Source organism: Aedes aegypti, chromosome 1 (assembly GCF_002204515.2).
Source record: "Aedes aegypti strain LVP_AGWG chromosome 1, AaegL5.0 Primary Assembly, whole genome shotgun sequence".
Taxonomy (NCBI): Eukaryota; Metazoa; Arthropoda; class Insecta; order Diptera; family Culicidae; genus Aedes; species Aedes aegypti.
The window spans coordinates 301496964-301517528 of NC_035107.1; the positions used below are offsets into that span (position 1 = coordinate 301496964).

At 37.2% G+C, this 20565-nt stretch overlaps 1 protein-coding gene across 14 annotated transcripts in view; it reads left to right on the plus strand.

Annotated features, from left to right (window-relative positions):
• Window positions 1-20565, plus strand: part of LOC5573536 (modifier of mdg4) — a 419719-nt gene that overhangs the window by 132604 nt on the left and 266550 nt on the right. Inside the window, exons 6-7 of one of the 14 annotated variants that reach the window (XM_021838276.1) lie at window positions 2611-2779; window positions 2844-3001. The exons of 12 other annotated variants lie outside the window; for them this stretch is intronic. In XM_021838276.1, coding sequence (XP_021693968.1) covers window positions 2611-2779; window positions 2844-2968 — 294 coding nt within the window. In that variant the 3' untranslated portion in view covers window positions 2969-3001. Of the gene's footprint in view, window positions 1-2610; window positions 2780-2843; window positions 3002-4490; window positions 4655-20565 lie in introns of those variants that run through there. One more of the 14 variants, XM_021838296.1, reaches the window with a different exon arrangement.

Consider the following 20565-nt stretch of genomic DNA (forward strand, 5'->3'; position numbering starts at 1 on the left):
CTTTTAGATTCTTGAAAAGGATTCCATTATTTTGAAAAGGATTCTCCATCAAAACCCTGAAAAGGACTATCAGAATCCTATTTTTTTTTAATTTTGAAAAGGATTCTCTCTTAGAATTATGGAAAAGATTTTTTTTTTAAATCCAAGAAAAATTATCAGAATCCTGAGAGGGATTCTCTCAGAATCCTGAGAGGTATTCTCTCAGAATCCTGAGAGGTATTCTCTCAGAATCCTGAGAGGGATTCTCTCAGAATCCTGAGAGGGATTCTCTCAGAATCCTGAGAGGGATTCTCTCAGAATCCTGAGAGGGATTCTCTCAGAATCCTGAGAGGGATTCTCTCAGAATCCTGAGAGGGATTCTCTCAGAATCCTGAGAGGGATTCTCTCAGAATCCTGAGAGGGTTTCTCTCAGAATCCAGAGAGGGATTCTCTCAGAATCCTGAGAGGGATTCTCTCAGAATCCTGAGAGGGATTCTCTCACAATCCTGAGAGGGATTCTCTCACAATCCTGAGAGGGATTCTCTCAGAATCCTGAGAGGGATTCTCTCAGAATCCTGAGAGGGATTCTCTCAGAATCCTGAGAGGGATTCTCTCAGAATCCTGAGAGGGATTCTCTCAGAATCCTGAGAGGGATTCTCTCAGAATCCTGAGAGGGATTCTCTCAGAATCCTGAGAGGGTTTCTCTCAGAATCCAGAGAGGGATTCTCTCAGAATCCTGAGAGGGATTCTCTCAGAATCCTGAGAGGGATTCTCTCACAATCCTGAGAGGGATTCTCTCACAATCCTGAGAGGGATTCTCTCAGAATCCTGAGAGGGATTCTCTCAGAATCCTGAGAGGGATTCTCTCAGAATCCTGAGAGGGATTCTCTCAGAATCCTGAGAGGGATTCTCTCAGCATCCTGAGAGGGATTCTCTCAGAATCCTGAGAGGGATTCTCTCAGAATCCTGAGAGGGATTCTCTCAGAATCCTGAGAGAGATTCTCTCAGAATCCTGAGAGAGATTCTCTCAGAATCCTGAGAGAGATTCTCTTTGAATCCTGAGAGAGATTCTCTCAGAATCCTGAGAGAGATTCTCTCAGAATCCTGAGAAAGATTCTCTCAGAATCCTGAGAGATATTCTCTCAGAATCCTGAGAGAGATTCTATCAGAATCCTGAGAGGGATTCGCTTCTGAGAGGGATTCTCTCAGAATCCTGAGAAGGATTCTCTCAGAATCCTGAGAGGGATTCTCTCAGAATCCTGAGAGAGATTCTCCCAGAATCCTGAGAGGAGGGACTCTCTCAGAATCCTGAGAGGGACTCTCTCAGAATCCTGAGAGGGATTCTCTCAAAATCCTGAGAGAGAGATTCTCTCAGAATCCTGAGTGGGATTCTAGAAGAATGCTCTCTCAGAATACTGAAAAAATATTCTTTCACAGAATCCTGTAATCTTGAGAAAAATATTTGAGCAATTATGAAATGGATTCTTTTAGAATCCTGAGATGGGTTCTCTCAGAATCCTGAAGGGAATTCTCTCAGAATCCTGAGAAGGATTCTTTCAGAATCCTAAGAGGGATTCTCTCAGAATCCTGAGAGGGATTCTCTCAGAATCCTGGAAGGGATCGTGCTTCAGAATCCTGGGAAAGGTTTTCCTTCAAAATCTTGAGAAGGATTCTCCTTCAGAATCCTGTGGAATATTCTCCTCGTGAATACCGATAAAGATTTTTCTTCAGAATCCAGAGAAGGATTCTCTATCAGAATTCATAGAAGGATTTTTTTAAGAATCCTGAGAAAGAATCTCTTTTGGTATCATAAGAATGATTCTCTTTCAGAATTTTAAAAACAATTCTCTTTCAGAATCATGAGAAGAATTATTCTCTTTCAGAATCCTGTGTCGAATGACCTTTGAAAATCCTTAGAAGCATTTTGTTATTCTGGATCTTGGAAAAGTTTCTCTTCCAGAACCCGGAAAAGATCATCCCTGAAAAGCATTCTTTATCAAAATCCTGGAAATGATTTCTTTATCAGAATTCTGAAAATGATTCTTTATCAGAATCCTGAAAAGAATTCTTTTTCAGAATCCTGAAAAGGATTCTCTTTTAGATTCTTGAAAAGGATTCCATTATTTTGAAAAGGATTCTCCATCAAAACCCTGAAAAGGACTATCAGAATCCTATTTTTTTTTAATTTTGAAAAGGATTCTCTCTTAGAATTATGGAAAAGATTTTTTTTTAAATCCAAGAAAAAATATTTTTCAGAACCCTGAGAAGCATTCTGATAAACTTTCTCTTTTAGATTCTTAAGAAGGATTGTGATTCAGAATCCTGAAAAGGGTTCTGATTTAGAATTCTGAGAAGGATTCTCATTCAGAATCTTGAGAAGAATTCTCTTTCCGAATACTGAAAATTATTCTCTGCCAGAATTCTGAAAAGGTTTCTCATTCAGAATCCTAAAAAGGATTCTCTTTCACAATCCAGAAAAGGATTCTCTATCAAAAACCTAAAAAGGATAATTTTTCAGAATTTTAAAAAATCTGGAAATTATTCTCTATTAGATCGTTGAGAATGATTCTGTTTAGTTATCACGGATCCATCCTTATCATTAACAAAGGTTTTTCTCGCTTTTCTAACTAGGTACGTTATCTGTCCCTGAAAAAGCCGCCATCGATGGACGTGACCAACTTTTTCTCGTACCTCTTCACGGACGACGCACTCATGGGTTACAACTACTCCGGCACGAACAACATCGGTGAGCAGAAGTTGCCGATGAGAAACTACGAAATCTTCATCGATTGCATGATCGGTTCGTATTGCTCTGGTGCCTTGCCCGGGAAGTACTAGAATAACAATTGATCATACCATTTCAGAGGCCTGGGCTGATCATGGACTGACACACAAGGCGCTGGAGGAGAAAATTAAAGTGACCGTGAAGAAGCTGACCGCTCGGCGACGGATGCAAAAGTTTCGACGGCGAAAGGCGATGCAATTTTGAACGTTGTTGAATAAACACTGATATGTTTCTAGAGATGTTGCGCATTTTAACTAACTGTTTCAAATCGATAATCAACTTGTCGTAACTTTAACTGAAAATTGTTCGAAAATTTCCAGATCCGCTGAAACGAGCTAGGAAGATATTCAAGAGGACGGTGGAGCCAGATGAGTGTGCCGCCGCGGATGACGAACAACGGTACATGTTCATAGTTAGCAGAAAGGGAGGCGTCCTGCTGGTGCATGACAACCACATATATCGGTCCAATCTGCGACGCCAGGGCCAGCACAAGAATATACTGTACTGGGAGTGTTTGCACAATCGCTCCGAAAAGTGTCGCGGCCGTCTGAAAAGCGAAGGGAACAATCTGTTCATTTCGAATACGAATGGTGAGTGGCATTGAGCCATTGTTTTAAATTGGAAATTTGATTAACTAAGCTCTTGTTTTCAAATTTCAGCTACACATAACCATCCGTCAGACTTGGACCGAATCAATCAAGCTAAGGTCGGAGGAGAGCTCACATATCGTACATTCTATTCGTTATTTAAGTGATACATTTAGTTCTTTATATAAAATTATTTCCATTTTTGCTAATATACAGTGACGAAGAAAGTCGATAAAATCTAGTACTGCAAAGTCAAACTTTTTTTATTATTTTGAAATGCTTGCATGTTAATCTAGTATTTCAATAATTTGTCTTCACATCATGATAACAATTGTGATTGAATATAACAAAACTCAATCCAACCAACCTTCCTTTCAGTTCTGCAGGATATGTCCCCGACATCCGATGTGCCGACGTACGTGATGAGCAAGTGCGGAACCGTCCAGCTGCGGCACAATGGGCATCTGTTCAATCGGCACGTCAAGCGAGACGACATCATTTACTGGCGCTGCTCGCAGTTCACCGTGTTCAAGTGCCGCGCCCGGATAAAATCCGTTCTCGATGAATTTTTCATGCTGAACGTGGAGCACAACCACCCGGTGGTGGCAACGCCCAGAGCGTACGGATCGTTGAAACGACTGAAGCAACAACTGGCTAGAGATTAATAAAAACCACAAAATTTAGAACCGTAGACTACAATCTAGTATCTCACTCACATCAACTCTAAATCACAGAAAACGACCTTTTCGGCTAATTTCGCTAACCGTTTCTCCCACCCAATTTCAGGTTACTTTCGGTACGTGGCCGGATTCCGAGGTAGTATCCAGCTCATGGTAGGCGAATACGTCTTTAACAAAAATAAGAAAAATGCCAACAAAACGTACTGGTCCTGCGCGAAGGCGGCTCTAAGCAAGTGCAAAGCACGAGTGTTGACCTACACGCTGAAAAACGGAGAAGAAAATCTGGTGGTTCGGTTCCCGGTGCACAACCACGAACTATATTAGTACTGCTATCTGATTTAGTTTATACTGAATAAAATGTATTTACAGGGCGTTGAAGTGTGAAGGCGTTTTTGTGAACTTTATGAATGTTTCAATGTAGCAGTGTTATTAACCGTTGGCATTTTGATTTCGTTGTAGTGTTTAAAATTGTCGATATTGAAGAAGCGGTGGATCTTGAGACGCCCAAGGAGATATACTTCACCGCCGGGCAGCGTGGCTGTCGGCTGTTGCATGTGGATGGCTACAAGTTCGTGAAGAATCGCAAGGGACCGTATAAAACGTACTGGATCTGCGCCAAGAAGGTAAGTTGCAGATTTAGGAGTAATGGGGGCATCCGAGAAGTTTTCCACGTAAATGTTATTGTGTGTTCTCAAGATTCTGTCGGCAGACAGGTGGACAGAAACTTTGAAACTATAGTTTTCATGTTTTCTAAACAATTGATTGAATTCCACTAATTGTTTCTGACAGCCCGAGATTCACGATGATCCATTGATCCACATTGCCAAAATAGTTTCACCGTTACGAATTTAAACACGCAGCGAACTGAACTATCGATGAATGCTGAATTTTGCCTTATGAAAGGTGGAACGATTATTGCAATGCGAGCGCTTTATGTACCGTTCCAGCATGATTCCACATCAAGGCGTCGATAGGCGCGTGGTATACATACGGGTCCATCGATCTCAAGGTTCTTAGTTCGATTCCAGGTTGCCGCGAAAACATTTTTTGTTTTCAAATTTTGGTTTCATAAGGCAAATTTATGAATTTCAACACGATTCCTTGTGGCGAATTTTCATAAGGGGTTCTTATGTATTTCGATAGTCCATTTGCCTGAGTGAAGAGTCACGGTCGCCATATTGAAAATTGGAAATGAAACGTATTTGTCCATAAACAATATACCTATCCTTAATTAAAATATGGCATTGATCAGTGAATTCAAAGCATAATTCGTCAAACCAGATCAGTGGATATAATAATAGGGTAAAAGCACCGGTTTTGGCCAGCCTAAGAGAAAATGTCAATAAAAATTAAGTGGGAAGCCGTATTCATACTACAAATATGTCAAAAGCTTGCATTCAATCCATATTATACATATAAAATATCAAAACTGAGCTAAAACCATGTTTTCGCTTTGAAAATTTCGTTGGTCAATATAGGCAATCGGAACCAGTTTCGGCCAGAGATTTAACTTCGGTTCCTAAATTGGCCAATTGCATTGATTTCTCATGAGAGTGGCCAAATTATGAGTGCCCTGGCCAAATTAGGTGTGTGGGAGTTAAAATTATAAGGAAAATGAATTGTTTTTCTTGTGTTTTGAATCAATTTGTATGAGTAAATGAATGTAGCTCTATCATATGAATGTGATCTATTAAACACAAGAGGTTTCATGCTGATTGGCTATGTAAAACGGTGTATAATCCACTATGGCTACAACTGGCGTATGGCCAAAACCGGTGCTTCTACCCTATTACATGAAGCCAATGCCAAAACCATTTTATCGTACAAATTGCAGCTTGTATATCTACACATATGGTATTGAACATTGATTTCTACTCATGTAGACAAAATAGAGACGTAGTAGTAAAGCCTAAACTAGGTACCAAAAAGAATACTAAATTCGATCCCTTGGTACCCAATTGAGCTTAATTCATACAAAATCGAACTCTCATTGATCTTCTTTAATATGAGTATACTTTTCATATTACTAATCGATGCAAAATTCTATATTGTCTCATTCCTATTATATATAATATATTAATACATATAAGCTCTCAGTTAATAACTGTGGAAGTGCTCATAAGAACACTACTCTGAGAAGCAGGCTTTGTCCCAGTTGGGACGTAACGCCAGAAAGAAGAAGAATAATATATAAAAGCTGTGATCTGCGTCATGCCCCTTGTATCCAGGGCTGGTAGCGGTCACACTGAAAATTAACAGCAACTTTAGTGACTAAAATGATCAAAATAGTGACTAAACAGGCTCATATTCCGAGCAATTGGAATTTGTATAACGATTTGTTTGAAATATATCACTGGAATATGTCATATTTTTTTCTGGAAATGGTAGGCAATGTCTATCCAGCTTTTTACGAGCGCTAATGGCTACCGCATATAGGCTCATTTTCTGGTAGGGATCAGTCGATATGACGTTTGGCTTGGGTCCGTTCAATATAAAACGACCCAAGCCAAACGTCAAATCGACTTATCCTTACCAGAAAGCGAGGCCGTTTGCAGTAGCCATTTGCGCTTTTAAAAAGCTGGATTCAATTTTAATTTCTTTAAAACTTTCATTTCCTCGGAGTTGGTAATGGTTTTCATCTTCGAGGTTAGTAAAATCAGCTCAAACAAATTTGATTGCAAAATTATTCATTTGAATACGATTACCCAAGTAACCAAATACATAGATGACCCGATTTTGTCAGCCACTTTTTCAAAACTTCTGTTGGCTCTCCTTCAATATGTTATCAATTTATCAGTATTATTTCTGTCCTATGTTCGTATTCCGAGGAAGTGTAAACGGATCGTAATAAATTTAGAAAAAAAAATTGATAATGAAATGATGAGAACAAAAAGTTCTCCGCAAAAAGGGGCTGACGAAATCGGGTCAGTACTATAGCACTCTAATTCACCATGCGTGCTAATATAGTGTTATTGTACAGCTGACACGCCCCGTATAGCCGTAAAATAGCCTTATAAAGCCCAAAAAGGCGAATTAGCGTGCTAGTGTTTATTTGGGTAATTCGTACTATTCAGAATTTGAAACAGAATGTGCAGTTTTCAGCATTTGAAGCAAAATGATGTTCCATATTGTTGCATAAAAATTATAGTGAAAGATGATAATTATTATTTTTATCAGCAAATCAGCTGATAATTTTTAAATATTGAATTTCTTTGCAAAATTTATCCGGAATCCATTTTTTTATGTTTGTTATAGAGGCTTTACATAATTTAATTCAATCGCCCCTTAGCATATACAGTTAAATTGTGCAATGAAATTCAATATTTCAAAATTATCAGCTGGTTTTTTAAAGGAATTTCTAGCAGAATCCAAATACAAAAACAATCCTTAAAAAATATCTAAGTCTAAACTTTTGGCAGAACTTTTGTAAAATTTTACTTTTCCTTCCCCATAAAAAAGAAACTCAAGCACGCCATTATTTTTTGATGAACTCGAATAAAAAGGATATTGTCCATTAGTAATTGGAAAATGAATTATTGAAACCAATAATATCACTCAGTGACGACTCGCTACCTCACGTGTTACCTGTTCTGCGAACCCAAAATGACTAATTCGGCTAACAGCAAACAGTAAGTAGCAAACGTCTTTAATACCGTATCTCTGATAGATGCAAATTTGTTGCTAAAATTCATGAACAGGCGAATTTGAGGTTAGAGAATCTTCCATTTTGATATTATTAATGATTGTCCATACATATTTGTTGAAGCAATCATTATACTGCCCATAACTGCATATTTGTAACATTACACAAAAGTAGGCATTAAGTAAATGGAACAGCAAGTGTGCATTTTATGGCAGTATCTTTTCGTAAAGGAAATTTTCTCGATTCCCAGGGTATAGAGTATCTTCGTACCTGCCACACGATATACACATGCAAAAATGATCAATCGGCAAAGAAAGCTCTCAGTTAATAACTGTGGAAGTGCTCATGAGAACACTAATCTGAGAAGCAGACTTTGACCCAGTACGTAACGCCAGGAAGAAGAAAAAAAGATTGTGTACAACTTATATGAATGGTCAGAAAATAATTCCGATAGAAGTTTCATTACTATTACATTACGAGGCTCATTTATGATCTCAATGTGACTGTTATGCGGTTATAATCACCAATGTGACAAAACAACTTGGTATTTTTTTTCGAATTTTCTAGAACAATCTCACAGATTTCAGTAAGTTGATCGAAAGTATTTATCATTTGATTACTCTGCATGGCATTAATTCCATTTTGGTAAAAATGTCGAATGTGACTGTTATGCAGTTATGGGCAGTATAGAAATGTATGTTTTTTCTTTTGTATTAAATGAGTCAACCAAAGTAGTGGAAAACACTAGGCCAAGGATTAATAAGCGAAGATATGTATGTCGCATTTATTGGACTTCTTGCAAAGTCTTGAATGTGTTTTTGACCATTTTTTTTATTTGTCCTGGTTGTTGTTGTTGTTCTTAAAGGCCCGAACGATTTGACAGTGGAGCGGCAACAGAAACGGAACCGGTTCGCTAGCATGAATCACACCAGCTGTCACCGAAATATAGTGAACCAACACTGTGTCGACAAGCATGTCTACAGTTCATGTTGGCGAACCGGTTCCGTTTGGATTGCCGTTTTGCTATCATTGCGCTTGGGCCTTAACAGCCTCTGGCTTACCTTCTGGAGGATTTTCGATGAGATTATTTGAGAGGGTACGCTCAAATACTCCTTTGGTCGGAGTTATTCCGGTTGGTCACTGGGTCAGGTCGGGTGAGAAGGGTACTGTGCGTTTGAGCCCCTGAAGGTAGGTCAAGTCACAGATAATTTCCGGAATCTGTTATAATGAGGCCACTACATGACGGAATTTTAAGAAAATTGCATCAGTGTAAACTTTTTGAGAAACGATTGAATTTGATAACTATGAGTTTTGCATTTGATTAATCCTACAAATGACCATTTTCGGGCCCCGAGACGCCTCAAACTTACGATAAAGTGGCCAATTTGTAGCTGAACATATGTGTCAAGCTTATCGGAACGCATTTTAGTGCACAATTATATTTGATTTCTACTTTTCAAGAATTGAAACGAATTAGTATTCAAAAAATTTATAGCTGGTTGTTCCGGGCATTACGTCCGAATGGCCACATCCGGTATATTTTAAACGGCACAAAACTCTTCATTTATAATGTTGAATACCAGATCTTATTGATTTATGGAAATTAAAATGATTGTCATATCAAATAAATGAAGGTAACTTGGCATGTCCCAAAAAATAGCCCTTTTTCACCCAACTTGACCCAGTTACCCACCGGAATAACTCGAGCCACAGGAATATTTCCGAATTCCTCTGGCTACTTCTAGAAACTAGATATATGAGCCAGTGAACTGACAAAAAATCATTTGAATCCGTTACGAATTCTCTGAGTGGTGAGTGTTTCAGTATTTTTGATTTCACTTAGGATTCCTAGGATCAACGATCAAATTCTAGGATCCACAGTATCCACACTAGAATGCCTAGGATCCAAACTGAAATACCAGAATTCACACTGGAATCCCAGGAATAATACTGGAGACCCAGGATCCACGTTGGAGTTCCAGGAATAATATTGAAATCTCAAGATCCACACTCAACTAAATACTAAATTCCCAAAATTTACACTGGAATTCCATGACCCACACTGAAATCCAAGGATCCATATTGGAATCCCAGCATCCACTATGGGATCGCAGGATACACTGGATTCCCAAGATTCACACCTGAGTTCTAAGATACACACTGGAGTCCCAGGATCCACAATGAATTACCAGGATTTATACTGGAATACCAATATCTACATTGAAATCCAAGGGCTCAAAAAAGAAACCTAAGATCCATACTGGAATCCCAGGATCTACGCTACAATCTTAAAATCTACACCGGGATACTAGGATACATGTTGTTCTACCACAATTGAGACTGGAGATCCAGAATCCATACTGGAAACATACTGAAATTAAATGATGTACATTGCAATTTCAGTATCTACACTAGAATGCCTAGATTAACGCCGAAATCCTAGGATCCACAATGAAATACCAGACTCCACACTGGATTCCCTGGATTCATACTGAAATACTAAAATCCACAATCGAATATCAGTATTTTGGAATCCAGCGTTCTATACTGGACTCCAAGCATTCACTCTGGAATCCCAGCATTCACACTGGAATCCCATGGTTCATACTGAAGATCCACACTGGACTATCAGGTTTCACACTGGCATACCAGGATCCACACGGGAATGTATGGATCCACAGTGGAAACTAAGTATCCCTCGAGTAACAGCTCGAAGATTTATTATTAGTATAACTGCTGAAACTATTGAAATCCTGCGATTCACATTACAATCCCATCGAAATCCTACGATCCACGCTATATTCTCTGGGTCCATACAGGAATCTCAGAATTCACAATGGAAATCTAGGCCCCACACTGAAATCCCAGGATCTTCATTGGAATCCCAGAATCCATACCATAGTCCCAGAATCCATGCCTTAGTCCCAAGATCCCAAATTTTAAACTGTTTGACAATGCAATATTTTTTTCACGTATATCTTCTAGCAACATTAAACTAGGCGGCGCTAGTATGCTTCCAAATTTTGTTTTTTTTTGATATCTCAGAATCCTGTTCACTTTGAAAGATGGCGTCTTCGGCAAAGTTGTTCAGTAGCTATCATTATAAAAGCGTTGGAGATTCGGAATTTTGTCATCAGGTGGCGCTATTGAGCATGAAATTTTGTTTTGTGGATATCACTGGACACTGACCACTTGGAAAGATGTCGTCTTCGGCAGAATTGTTCAGTATGTCAAGGGCTATCATTTCTCTAGTCGAGAGAATCGAGATTTTGCCACTAGGCGGTACTAGTAAGCCTGAAACTTTTGTTTTGCAAATATCTCAGGATCCTGATTACTTATAAAATGCCAAATTTGTTTCCAAGGTGTCCGGTGGTGTCCGTAAATTATTCAAACAGCAAGTATGGGAAATATGATCTCGCATTGAAAACAATACCAAAGATATATATCCATGTACATTTGTTCTTCAATTTATATGTTTACTCAAAATACAACTTTGATTGATTGCAAAATGATAGATTCTTTTTGAAATAGGCAAAATTATTTTTTTGGAGACGTTTTTCCTGAGGGCCGCTAATCATACTCCCTAAAATAGATGAATCTAAATGTGTTATTATTATTCAAAGTAATCAACAGTCTAGTGCCTTCAAGTAAGGCTGGAAATAGAAAATTATACGGTTCAAATCCTGTGAGTTCTCTGGACATTTCTCTTCTGTCATAAAGCTAAAAAAAACAGCTCCCTTTAAGACATTTGGCTTGGTTTTACAAATATTCAAAATCAGAAATCTCTCAAACTTACAGCTAAGTAACATAATATGTACATGTTTTAAACCATACAAGTATATTGAATTTATTCTGCTTGAATGCATAGAGCCATAGTAAGTCAAGGATTATCATTGCTCAAAAATAACTTGTGTGTTACGAATATCTCTAGATCCCGACTACTTAACCCTCTCTTTCCCATGGTAGCACAGGTGATCCATCGATTTTCGACGAACGCTATAGCTATACCAATATTTCTTGAAGAGAGGTTCAGCAATCTAAGCAGTCAGTGGGTGCGAGGTGAGGTAAGCTGCAAGGAGAGGTGGAAGGGACAGCTGGCGAGTATGTTTGCATGTATCGTTTCTATAGGCCTTTTCATGTGACAGGTCCGTCTATGCATTTGTTTACATCGGTGGAGGACCGATGCTAACACGAAACTGTCATCTCCATATAAGAACTGTCAAAGAGCTTCCCTCCATATAAGAACCGTCAAAGAGGATCTATTATTCAGCTGATTTGAAACGTCTTGTGAATATGCCTATGGGATTGATAGAGATTGTTACAGCTTAGTTGCAAACATTTTTCTTCAAGCACTTTCTTTAGAAACGCCATTTTGACAGTTTTTTGACAGAACAAAGCTGTGGGAAAGGAAGGGTTAACAATATGGGTTCTTCATCAAAGTTTTAAAGTAGCTTAAGTTTTTAAATTTTGTCACCAGGTGGCGCTAGAGAGCATAAAAGCATAAAACTTTTGTTTTGCGGTATCTCAGTAGTCTGACCACTTAGGGTTCATTCACAAATTTCATAACACACAAATGACCGCGGCCCATTGTAGCACATTTTTTATTAATTCATTTTCAACAAAAACCAAGAGCTGTGACGTATTGAGGACTACAACCCACTCACCCTTTTCAGCGTTATGAAATTTGTGAATGGGATCTTAGAAAAATGGCGTTTCCGACAAAGTTGTTCAGTAGCTCAAGGGTTATCATTGTTTGAGCCATTTGGTTCAAAGTTTTGCCACCAGACGACGTTAGTGAGCAGAAAACTTTTGTTTTGAAGGTATCTCAGGATCCCGATTACTCAGAAAGATGGTGTCTTCGGCAAAGTTGTTCAGTAGCTCATGCACCCTTGTGCTTTTGAACTACTTTGCCGAAGACGCCATCTTTCTAAGTGGTCAGGTTACTGAGCTATCCCCTGAACAGTTCTATGCTCACAAGCGGCACCTGATGACAAAATCTATTAGCCCTTAGATCTTCCAAAAAAGATCAAAATCTTAGCCCTTGAGCTACTGAAGAACGTGCCGAAGACGCCATCTTTCCAAGTGGTCAGAATATCATATGTTACAAAGTTTCCATTCTTATCCCTCAAAGTTCATATAGTGCCCGCCAGAAAAAGCGCCCCTACCGGCCAAGCTCTCAACTAAAAGGATGATCCTTAACTTCTAAAGGTAGTTTTCACTGAGCACTGCAACTTCGCCCAAGGCAGTACTGTGCTATCTATTAACGCATACGGGATATTCACCAACACCGCCAAATTGATTAAATTCCCGAGTCATATTACGCGGATTCCTTTAACGCTCCCCAATCATGTGTCTAATAGGCGACCTGACTGTACCATGTTATCAATGTTGCCAGCATAAACAACGATAGTGTTTTGCTTTCCTGAACGCAATGTTTAACAGAAAATGCGTATTTGAATGTTGCTCAAGATTCGTGCAGAAAATTTGATATAATATTGATTATTATTGATTTTACTTGAGCAGTGTTTCCAGCTACGACATAATTTTGAACCTTTCATGTAAAACTGGATTAAAATTGACAAGTATTCCTATCTTGCCGAGCATTTTATTTTATTCCGCTCAATTTTTTCTTTGACAGTGTTGCCAGCCATTTCAACATTATTTTTTTTAAATTTTATATGTTCTACGCTGAGTTATACTTCACTGAGGTCTTAAGTGTCCGTATCATGAATCAAAACGGTACAGCTTTCTTTATTACTGTAGTAGCTATGGTTTGACCAAAACAAAAGAATATAAAATACGAAACTCGAAAAAAGGCAATCGTGAGCGGATATAGACATACTTAGGCTGATGACATATTGAAAGAGAAGAGAAGTGAAGTGAAGTGTTGGCGAAAAGAGAAGAGAAGAGGTAAAAATGGTATGGCATACTGGGAGAGGTTTCGAAAGAGTTTCAATGCGCTCCGTGTTTTCATTGATTTTGTGCTTCGGCAGCAGCATGCTGCCTGCGACCAGAGAGAGAGCGCGCACGGCTGCTTTATTCGGTTTCTTCTCCTTTCCCATGTCCCATTCGCATCAACAGAGGCCTGTTAAGGCGAGTCTGTAGAATGTAGCAAGTTTGTTAAAATCATTTCTCATCAAGCAGGAAGACTGCTTCTCGATGGCGTGCGAAGAAAACCATTTAAATCACTAAGCATGTTTATTTTTCGTCATCATCCGCACTCAAGTCCGCTAGAAAATACAAATGTAGGGGATGAAACAAGCAGAAATAGCAATCATAGGCTATCATTCAGAGTATATACTATGTCCAACCTATAAAATTCAATAAAACTACATGGTAAACGTAATTTAAAAGCACGAATTGAATCGTTTCAAATTGGATCATCATATAGTAAACTGTTTTGAATGGATTGCATAAAAATTAAAAATTGTATCGGTTTCTGAAAACCATATTATGGATCAATTTTCATATTATGGATCAAATTGTGACATATTACGGATCAGTGCGCAAAATCAAGAGATTTTCAACTCAATGCATCTGTATTGCTTGATTTGGCGAAAGTTAACAATGTGTCACATATTACTGCAAAAAAAAAATAGCAGTATTAGAGCTGGAAACAAGGAAAAAAGGCCCTTTTTTGTGATACTGCATTGTAGTAACTGAGACATGAACTGTTTTCGCTCCATACCAAGTTTTCCACCCATTTTTGTCTGCTAAAAAACGAAATTGACAAACCTCGATGTTTTATTAGTTTTATCCTTAGTGCTTTTGTCTAAAAATGTCGAATCCAATGCTTAAAATGGCAGAAATCTACATTCTTTGGATGTGATCCATAACCGTGGTAAACAATCATTTCCTTGTCCATATTATGGATCACTAGTTAGAAGTGCTAATATTTGGTATTTAGAACCAACAATCAAGAAAAATGTTTTATGCTATAACATTTGTATTTTACCACCTGTGGGAGCTTATGGATGCTGACGGCACTTCTTACAGAAAACGACCATATAATGATAGCTGTGTGGTACCAACTAAACATTTGTCAAATACACCGTTATTTAGCAGTTGAATGTTGTGCTTAACATTACAAATGGTAGAAGACAAATAGTATAACATGGGAAAAATATGTTTTACGTAAACGTTTATGTTTTGGGCAAGTTATTCGATGTTGAACGCGCACAATTTTAATTAAGGACTTACTAGTCCAATTGAAAATCAAGTTACTCAGGACTTCGAAAATATTCTCAATCAAAAGAACGTTTTCGAAAATTCCTGGGATACTGATTTGGAAGAAATGAGAACCATTATTAAAAAATTCAAAACTATGAAAGCTCCTGGCGATGATGGAATTTTTTACATCCTCATCAAGAAACTTCCCGAAAGTAGCTTATCATTCTTAGTTGATATTTTTAACAAATGTTTTCAATTAACATATTTTCCTGACAAATGAAAAAATGCTAGGGTTGTTCCAATTTTAAAACCAGACACAAATCCTGCAGGTGCTTCTAGCTATCGTCGAATCAGTTTGATTTCCTCCATCAGTAAACATTTTGAAAAAGTCATTTTGAACAGAATGATGGCCCACATCAACGAACATTCATTTTTTGCCAATGAATAGTTCGGATTCCGCCATGCACATTCGACCACTCATCAACTTTTACGTGTAAAAAATTTGATTCGTTCCAACAAATCTGAAGGCTATTCTACTGGTCTTGCTTATCTAGATATAGAAAAAGCATTCGACAGTGTTTGGCACTGAAGGCTTGATCGTAAAATTAAAAAACTTTAACTTTCCAACATACATTGTTAGAATAATTCAAAGTTATCTGTCAAACCGTACACTTAAGGTTAATTATCAGAACTCCAGGTCTGAAAGACTTCCTGTAAGAGCTGGTGTTCCCCAAGGCAGCATTTTGGGACCAATATTATACAATATTTTCACATCTGACTTACCTGAATTAACTCAGGAATGTCAAAAATCTTTGTTTGCGGATGACACAGGCCTCTCCGGCAAAAGACGAAGCCTGCGTGTCATCTGTAGTCGATTGCAAAAAAGTTTGGATATTTTTTCTTCATACTTGCAAAAATGAAAGATTTCTCCTAATGCTTCCAAAACTCAACTAATAATATTCCCACATAAACCAAAAGCTCTTTATTTGAAACCTTCAAGTAGACATGTCGTCACGATGAGAGGGGTTCCAATAAATTGGTCAGATAAAGTTAAGTATCTAGGGCTCATGCTAGATAAGAATTCAACTTTCAAAAATCACATTGAGGTCATTCAAGTCAAATGTAACAAATATGTAAAATGTCTCTATCCCATTATTAATAGAAAATCAAAACTTTGTCTTAAGAACAAGCTTTTGATATTCAAACAAATTTTCAGGCCAACCATGTTGTATGCTGTACCAATATGGACTAGCTGTTGTAAATGTATCCAGGAAAAAAGCTCTTCAGAGAATTCAAAATAAAATTTTGAAAATGATTCTGAAGCTTCCTCCCTTGTACATATAGTACTAATATCCAATGTTGAAATATTGGAACAAATGTCAAATAAAATAATTAATAATTTCAGGCAAAAACGTTACAATCTTCTATTGCCACGATTAATGCGTTATATATTTAGGTTAAGTTAAGTAAATTGAAAACGTGTTTTTTTCTTCTTTAAGCAGGTGAAATCAACTCACCTGTAAAAAATCTGAACTGCTACGGCAAATGAAATGTAATATGTTGTTAATAAAATGTTAATAAAATCTTAAATTTGTTTTACCAAATTAGGATGATAGTGTTGTCTAATAACACAGAACACACGGAAGAAATGAATGTAATGTTTGAAATAATACTAATAAAGAAATTAAAAAAAGATGATATCTATCAAGCCTACCGAATATTTAAAAAAAAGTTATAATTTTCGAGAATTTTGAAATTGAATGCCTTTTTTCACACAAAATTAAATTATTAAACTACTGCTGTTATGAACGAAAAATTTCTTCAAATTCACTTAACACTTCAGTCGTCGCGCTGTTGTATTTTGTACAACACTTTTGAAAAAAAAAACTCGCTTTCGTCCTCAACAGCAGTGTGGTGGTTTTGACGGTGGTGAACCGCGCGACGACTGGAAGTTTAAACAATACACTAGTTATAGATATAATATCATGTTTGTATCTATGGAATGAAATAGTATTTTAATTGCATACCTTTTCTACGAGTACTGTAAATGTTTTATGGGAATCTTTTCTAAACTTGAATCATCAATATTATAAACAAGATCACGAATGGCTCCAATTGCAGTTAATTTTTAAGTAAATTTTGATACTCCGAACGGGTAATAACCGATCAAATTTGAGAGCAATTTCCCGCTTTATTAAAGTAAAAGCTATGGTTTTAATGATTGATAACAAATCGACTCTCTTATTTATAAGTCATGGAACATTGTGTTTTTCTATTTTTTTTTTTCTACGGAATGGCCGAGTGATAATTTTGGTAATAATTCAGTGGTACAAAGCACACATCATTTTTCAAACATAAAAAAGAACTTTTCTTTTGTGTTTGTTAATTTAGTTTACTCCCAACTGTTTTCATCAGTTCGATATTCACGCGCAATATTAGTGCTGCCAATAATAGTTCAAATTATCTTCAAGCGTTTTCGCGCGTCGAAGCACCACATGAACTGCTTTCACGCTTGTCCACACTTTTCATGCCTCTTCGCATCGCTTCAGTATGCCAGGTAAGCGCGATTTTCATACAACATGCATGGAGAGATCTTCAACGCGTACGCTCCTCTTTTACATCCTCGCTTTCTGTCTGTACTAAGTTATATAGTTTGAAATTTTATCAAACATGCCTTGTCGATTTTTTATATACCGCATTGACAAGTGATCCACAAGGAGCAAGTTTGTTTTACGTAAGCCATAGTGTTGCACAAAATATCTAGATACAGTGAAACCTCCATGAGTCGATATTGAAGGGACCATCGACTCATGGAAATATCGAGTCATGGAACAGCAATTCTTTGGAAAGCTGCTTCTAGGGATCATCATAGTAACCATGAAATTATGTTTTTAGTATGGCTCCATGAGTCGATATCGAGTCATGGAACATCGACTCATGGAGGTATCACTGTATTTCACAAAATTTTATTGAACTGGTGCTTGATATTGAATCGTAATCAAGAACTCTAGGAAGATTTCCTGTTTTTAGAGGCGTTTTACAAACAGTTACTTGAGGTTTATCCGATCGAATTGCCCGGAACCTATAATGGCGTTTTTTTGGTTTTGATTCACATTGGGCTGAATAGATTATTCTAGATAGGTGAGGTTGTGACGGAGAATATTGCTTTTACCTTGAATTTCAATTTTCGATGGAAAACAGTTCTGGGAATGGTAATAGTAGTAGGCTTGAATTTTCGCGAAAATCACGTGGCTCTCCCAGTACAGTAGTTCAAAAACGTGAATCTCATCAAGTAGCCTCTGTTGGGTGCACGAATTTTCTAAATCGGGAAATAGAACATTTTTCTACAGTAATTTTGGATTACCTTTAGCTACGGGTGTTTTGCAATTTTCAAGGCATTTTGCCTACAGCTGCGATGGGCGTGAGTATTACTGGCTTCGCTGACTGTGATTGGCTTTGTTTGGCTACTGTAGAGTGAATTTCAGATTTTTTTTCCCAACCCTGATGGAAAATCCATCTGAATATTTTTTTTTCGAATTTAGATGTCAGTATTATGTATCCGGTAGAAATCAAGATCAACACTTATTTGAAATTATAATTTTCTCGGGCCCCGAGCGTCGCAGCTAATATGTGAACAGTGCGCTATGTTCATAAAAATCGTAAGAATGCAGCGCCACACAAAAAACTGATTTCAAAATGCGGCGAGTTAAGGCGCGTCGCGAGTTAAGGCGCGTCGCGAGTCTCACTGGCGCGATCCGGTTTGGTGGCGGTGCGACAATATTATTATTCTGTATTTCTGTTTATTTGCTGTCAAATCATCTAACAGTGAACAATCTGCTCTTAAAATCAGCAAAATGGAGTCACATAAAGCCAAGAGTACTCTGAAAATTATACAAGAGTGAATGTTCAAACTGATGAAAGTTTAAATCAAAGCCTGAGCTTACATGATCAACTGATTATATTCTTCGACATCTTTTTATCTCGATTTATGAGGAAAATGTATTCAGGAAACAAGACAAATAGAAATAAGGAATATATGATTGACGAATTATAATTATTCATGATTGTAATAAAATTGTTGAAAAATCTAGATATTTAAAAGAGAGATTAGTGCTGAACAAGCAAAATATTGTTCACCCCTGTTCTTGTTTAAATTCAAATGCCATTTCGATCGAAAACAGTTTTTCATTTTCGCCAACAATACCAAGTAGGGATTCTTCCACATTTATTGATAAAATATGTTTTGAAGTAGTTATCAACTGGAGAAAGCAATAAAATAATATAGAAAACAAAAATACTGATAACTGTGATGCATTAAAACCCGGACACCTAAGATGATACACATATTCAAATGCTTGTATACGATTGGTTAATCGTTATTTTATTATGTATTACTTTGAGATGATAGCTTTTAGGTTAGAACTTGATAATTTTCACAAAATTTACAATGAATTTAATGAAAATAGAGTTGATTCTACATCATGTCGTGTCCATAAATCTGGACACATGGATCAAAATCCGGACATCGGTGCATCAAATTCCGGACATTCAAAAAATCGCAGTTGTTCTTAAAAAAAAAAAAATAAAAAAATATTAAACATACCTTGATATCACGATACAAAGATTCATGGATTTGTAAAAATAATGTTGTTCCTCTGTTGGATTATACAGAAACATCATAAAACGTAGGTTTTGAAGTCTTCAAAAGAACTTGTGATATGTGCATCGTTCACCCAATAATTACACATAATTTACAAACATTTTCAGTTAATACTATTTAAAATAACAACGGTACAACATTCAACGAGTTTTCCAGGTTTTCGAACAATTATGATGTTGTATTTCTTTTTGAACTTTGAAAAATTGTATGCTAACACACTGTGTCAGGATTCGAAACCACACATATAAGTATCCGGACAGTCTTCTTCTAGCACAGAATTACACGCATTTCATTGATTTCTTCAAAACTATTCACTTTACCGAGAACAAAATACAAACAAATCACTACAGAACATGAATCACAAATGATAAGCACGTAACAAACGCGTGATGAATCGCCGAAACGCGATGGCGCATTAAGTAGAATTTCTTTGGTTATCGTTGATTTTGAAAGCAAACGCGTCCTAGCGGAACCGACTTTTGTTTTTGTCTTTATTAATGTTTTACAAGGCTAACTTGATGTCAATTCATGTTACAATGGTCAACAATAGTTAACATTAATAGTAGGAATAATATTCTCACACAAGGAAGGATATTTAACATTGAAATGATTGAATTTCACCAGAGTGTCCGGATATTGGTCCTGTCCGGATTTTGATTCATCACGGTAACAGTTTATCAATAAATCAGTTGTAATTATTATAAGTTAAAAAAGTTAATTCATTTAATTATAAAATTCCTTATTTGTGGATTTAATTTACTAGCAAACGTTCTGATCCGTGCTCCATTTACGCCAAAAACGAGCGCAGTCATATCATATTCCTCTAGCGTTCACTAGCGTTCTTGCGCGTCGAAGCAGCAAATGATTTCCACAGATCTCTTTGAACCTCTTTGCTTCGCCTTCAGTATACCAGGTAAGCGCGTTTTCCATATAGTTTGCATTGAGAGAGCTTTGACTCTTTTCTCTTCTCTCCTTTTATCCCTTCTCTACTCCTGCAATATGTCATCGCCCTTAGATGTAGTAATAAACGCAATCAAATAATTTTTTATGAAAGCTTTTCA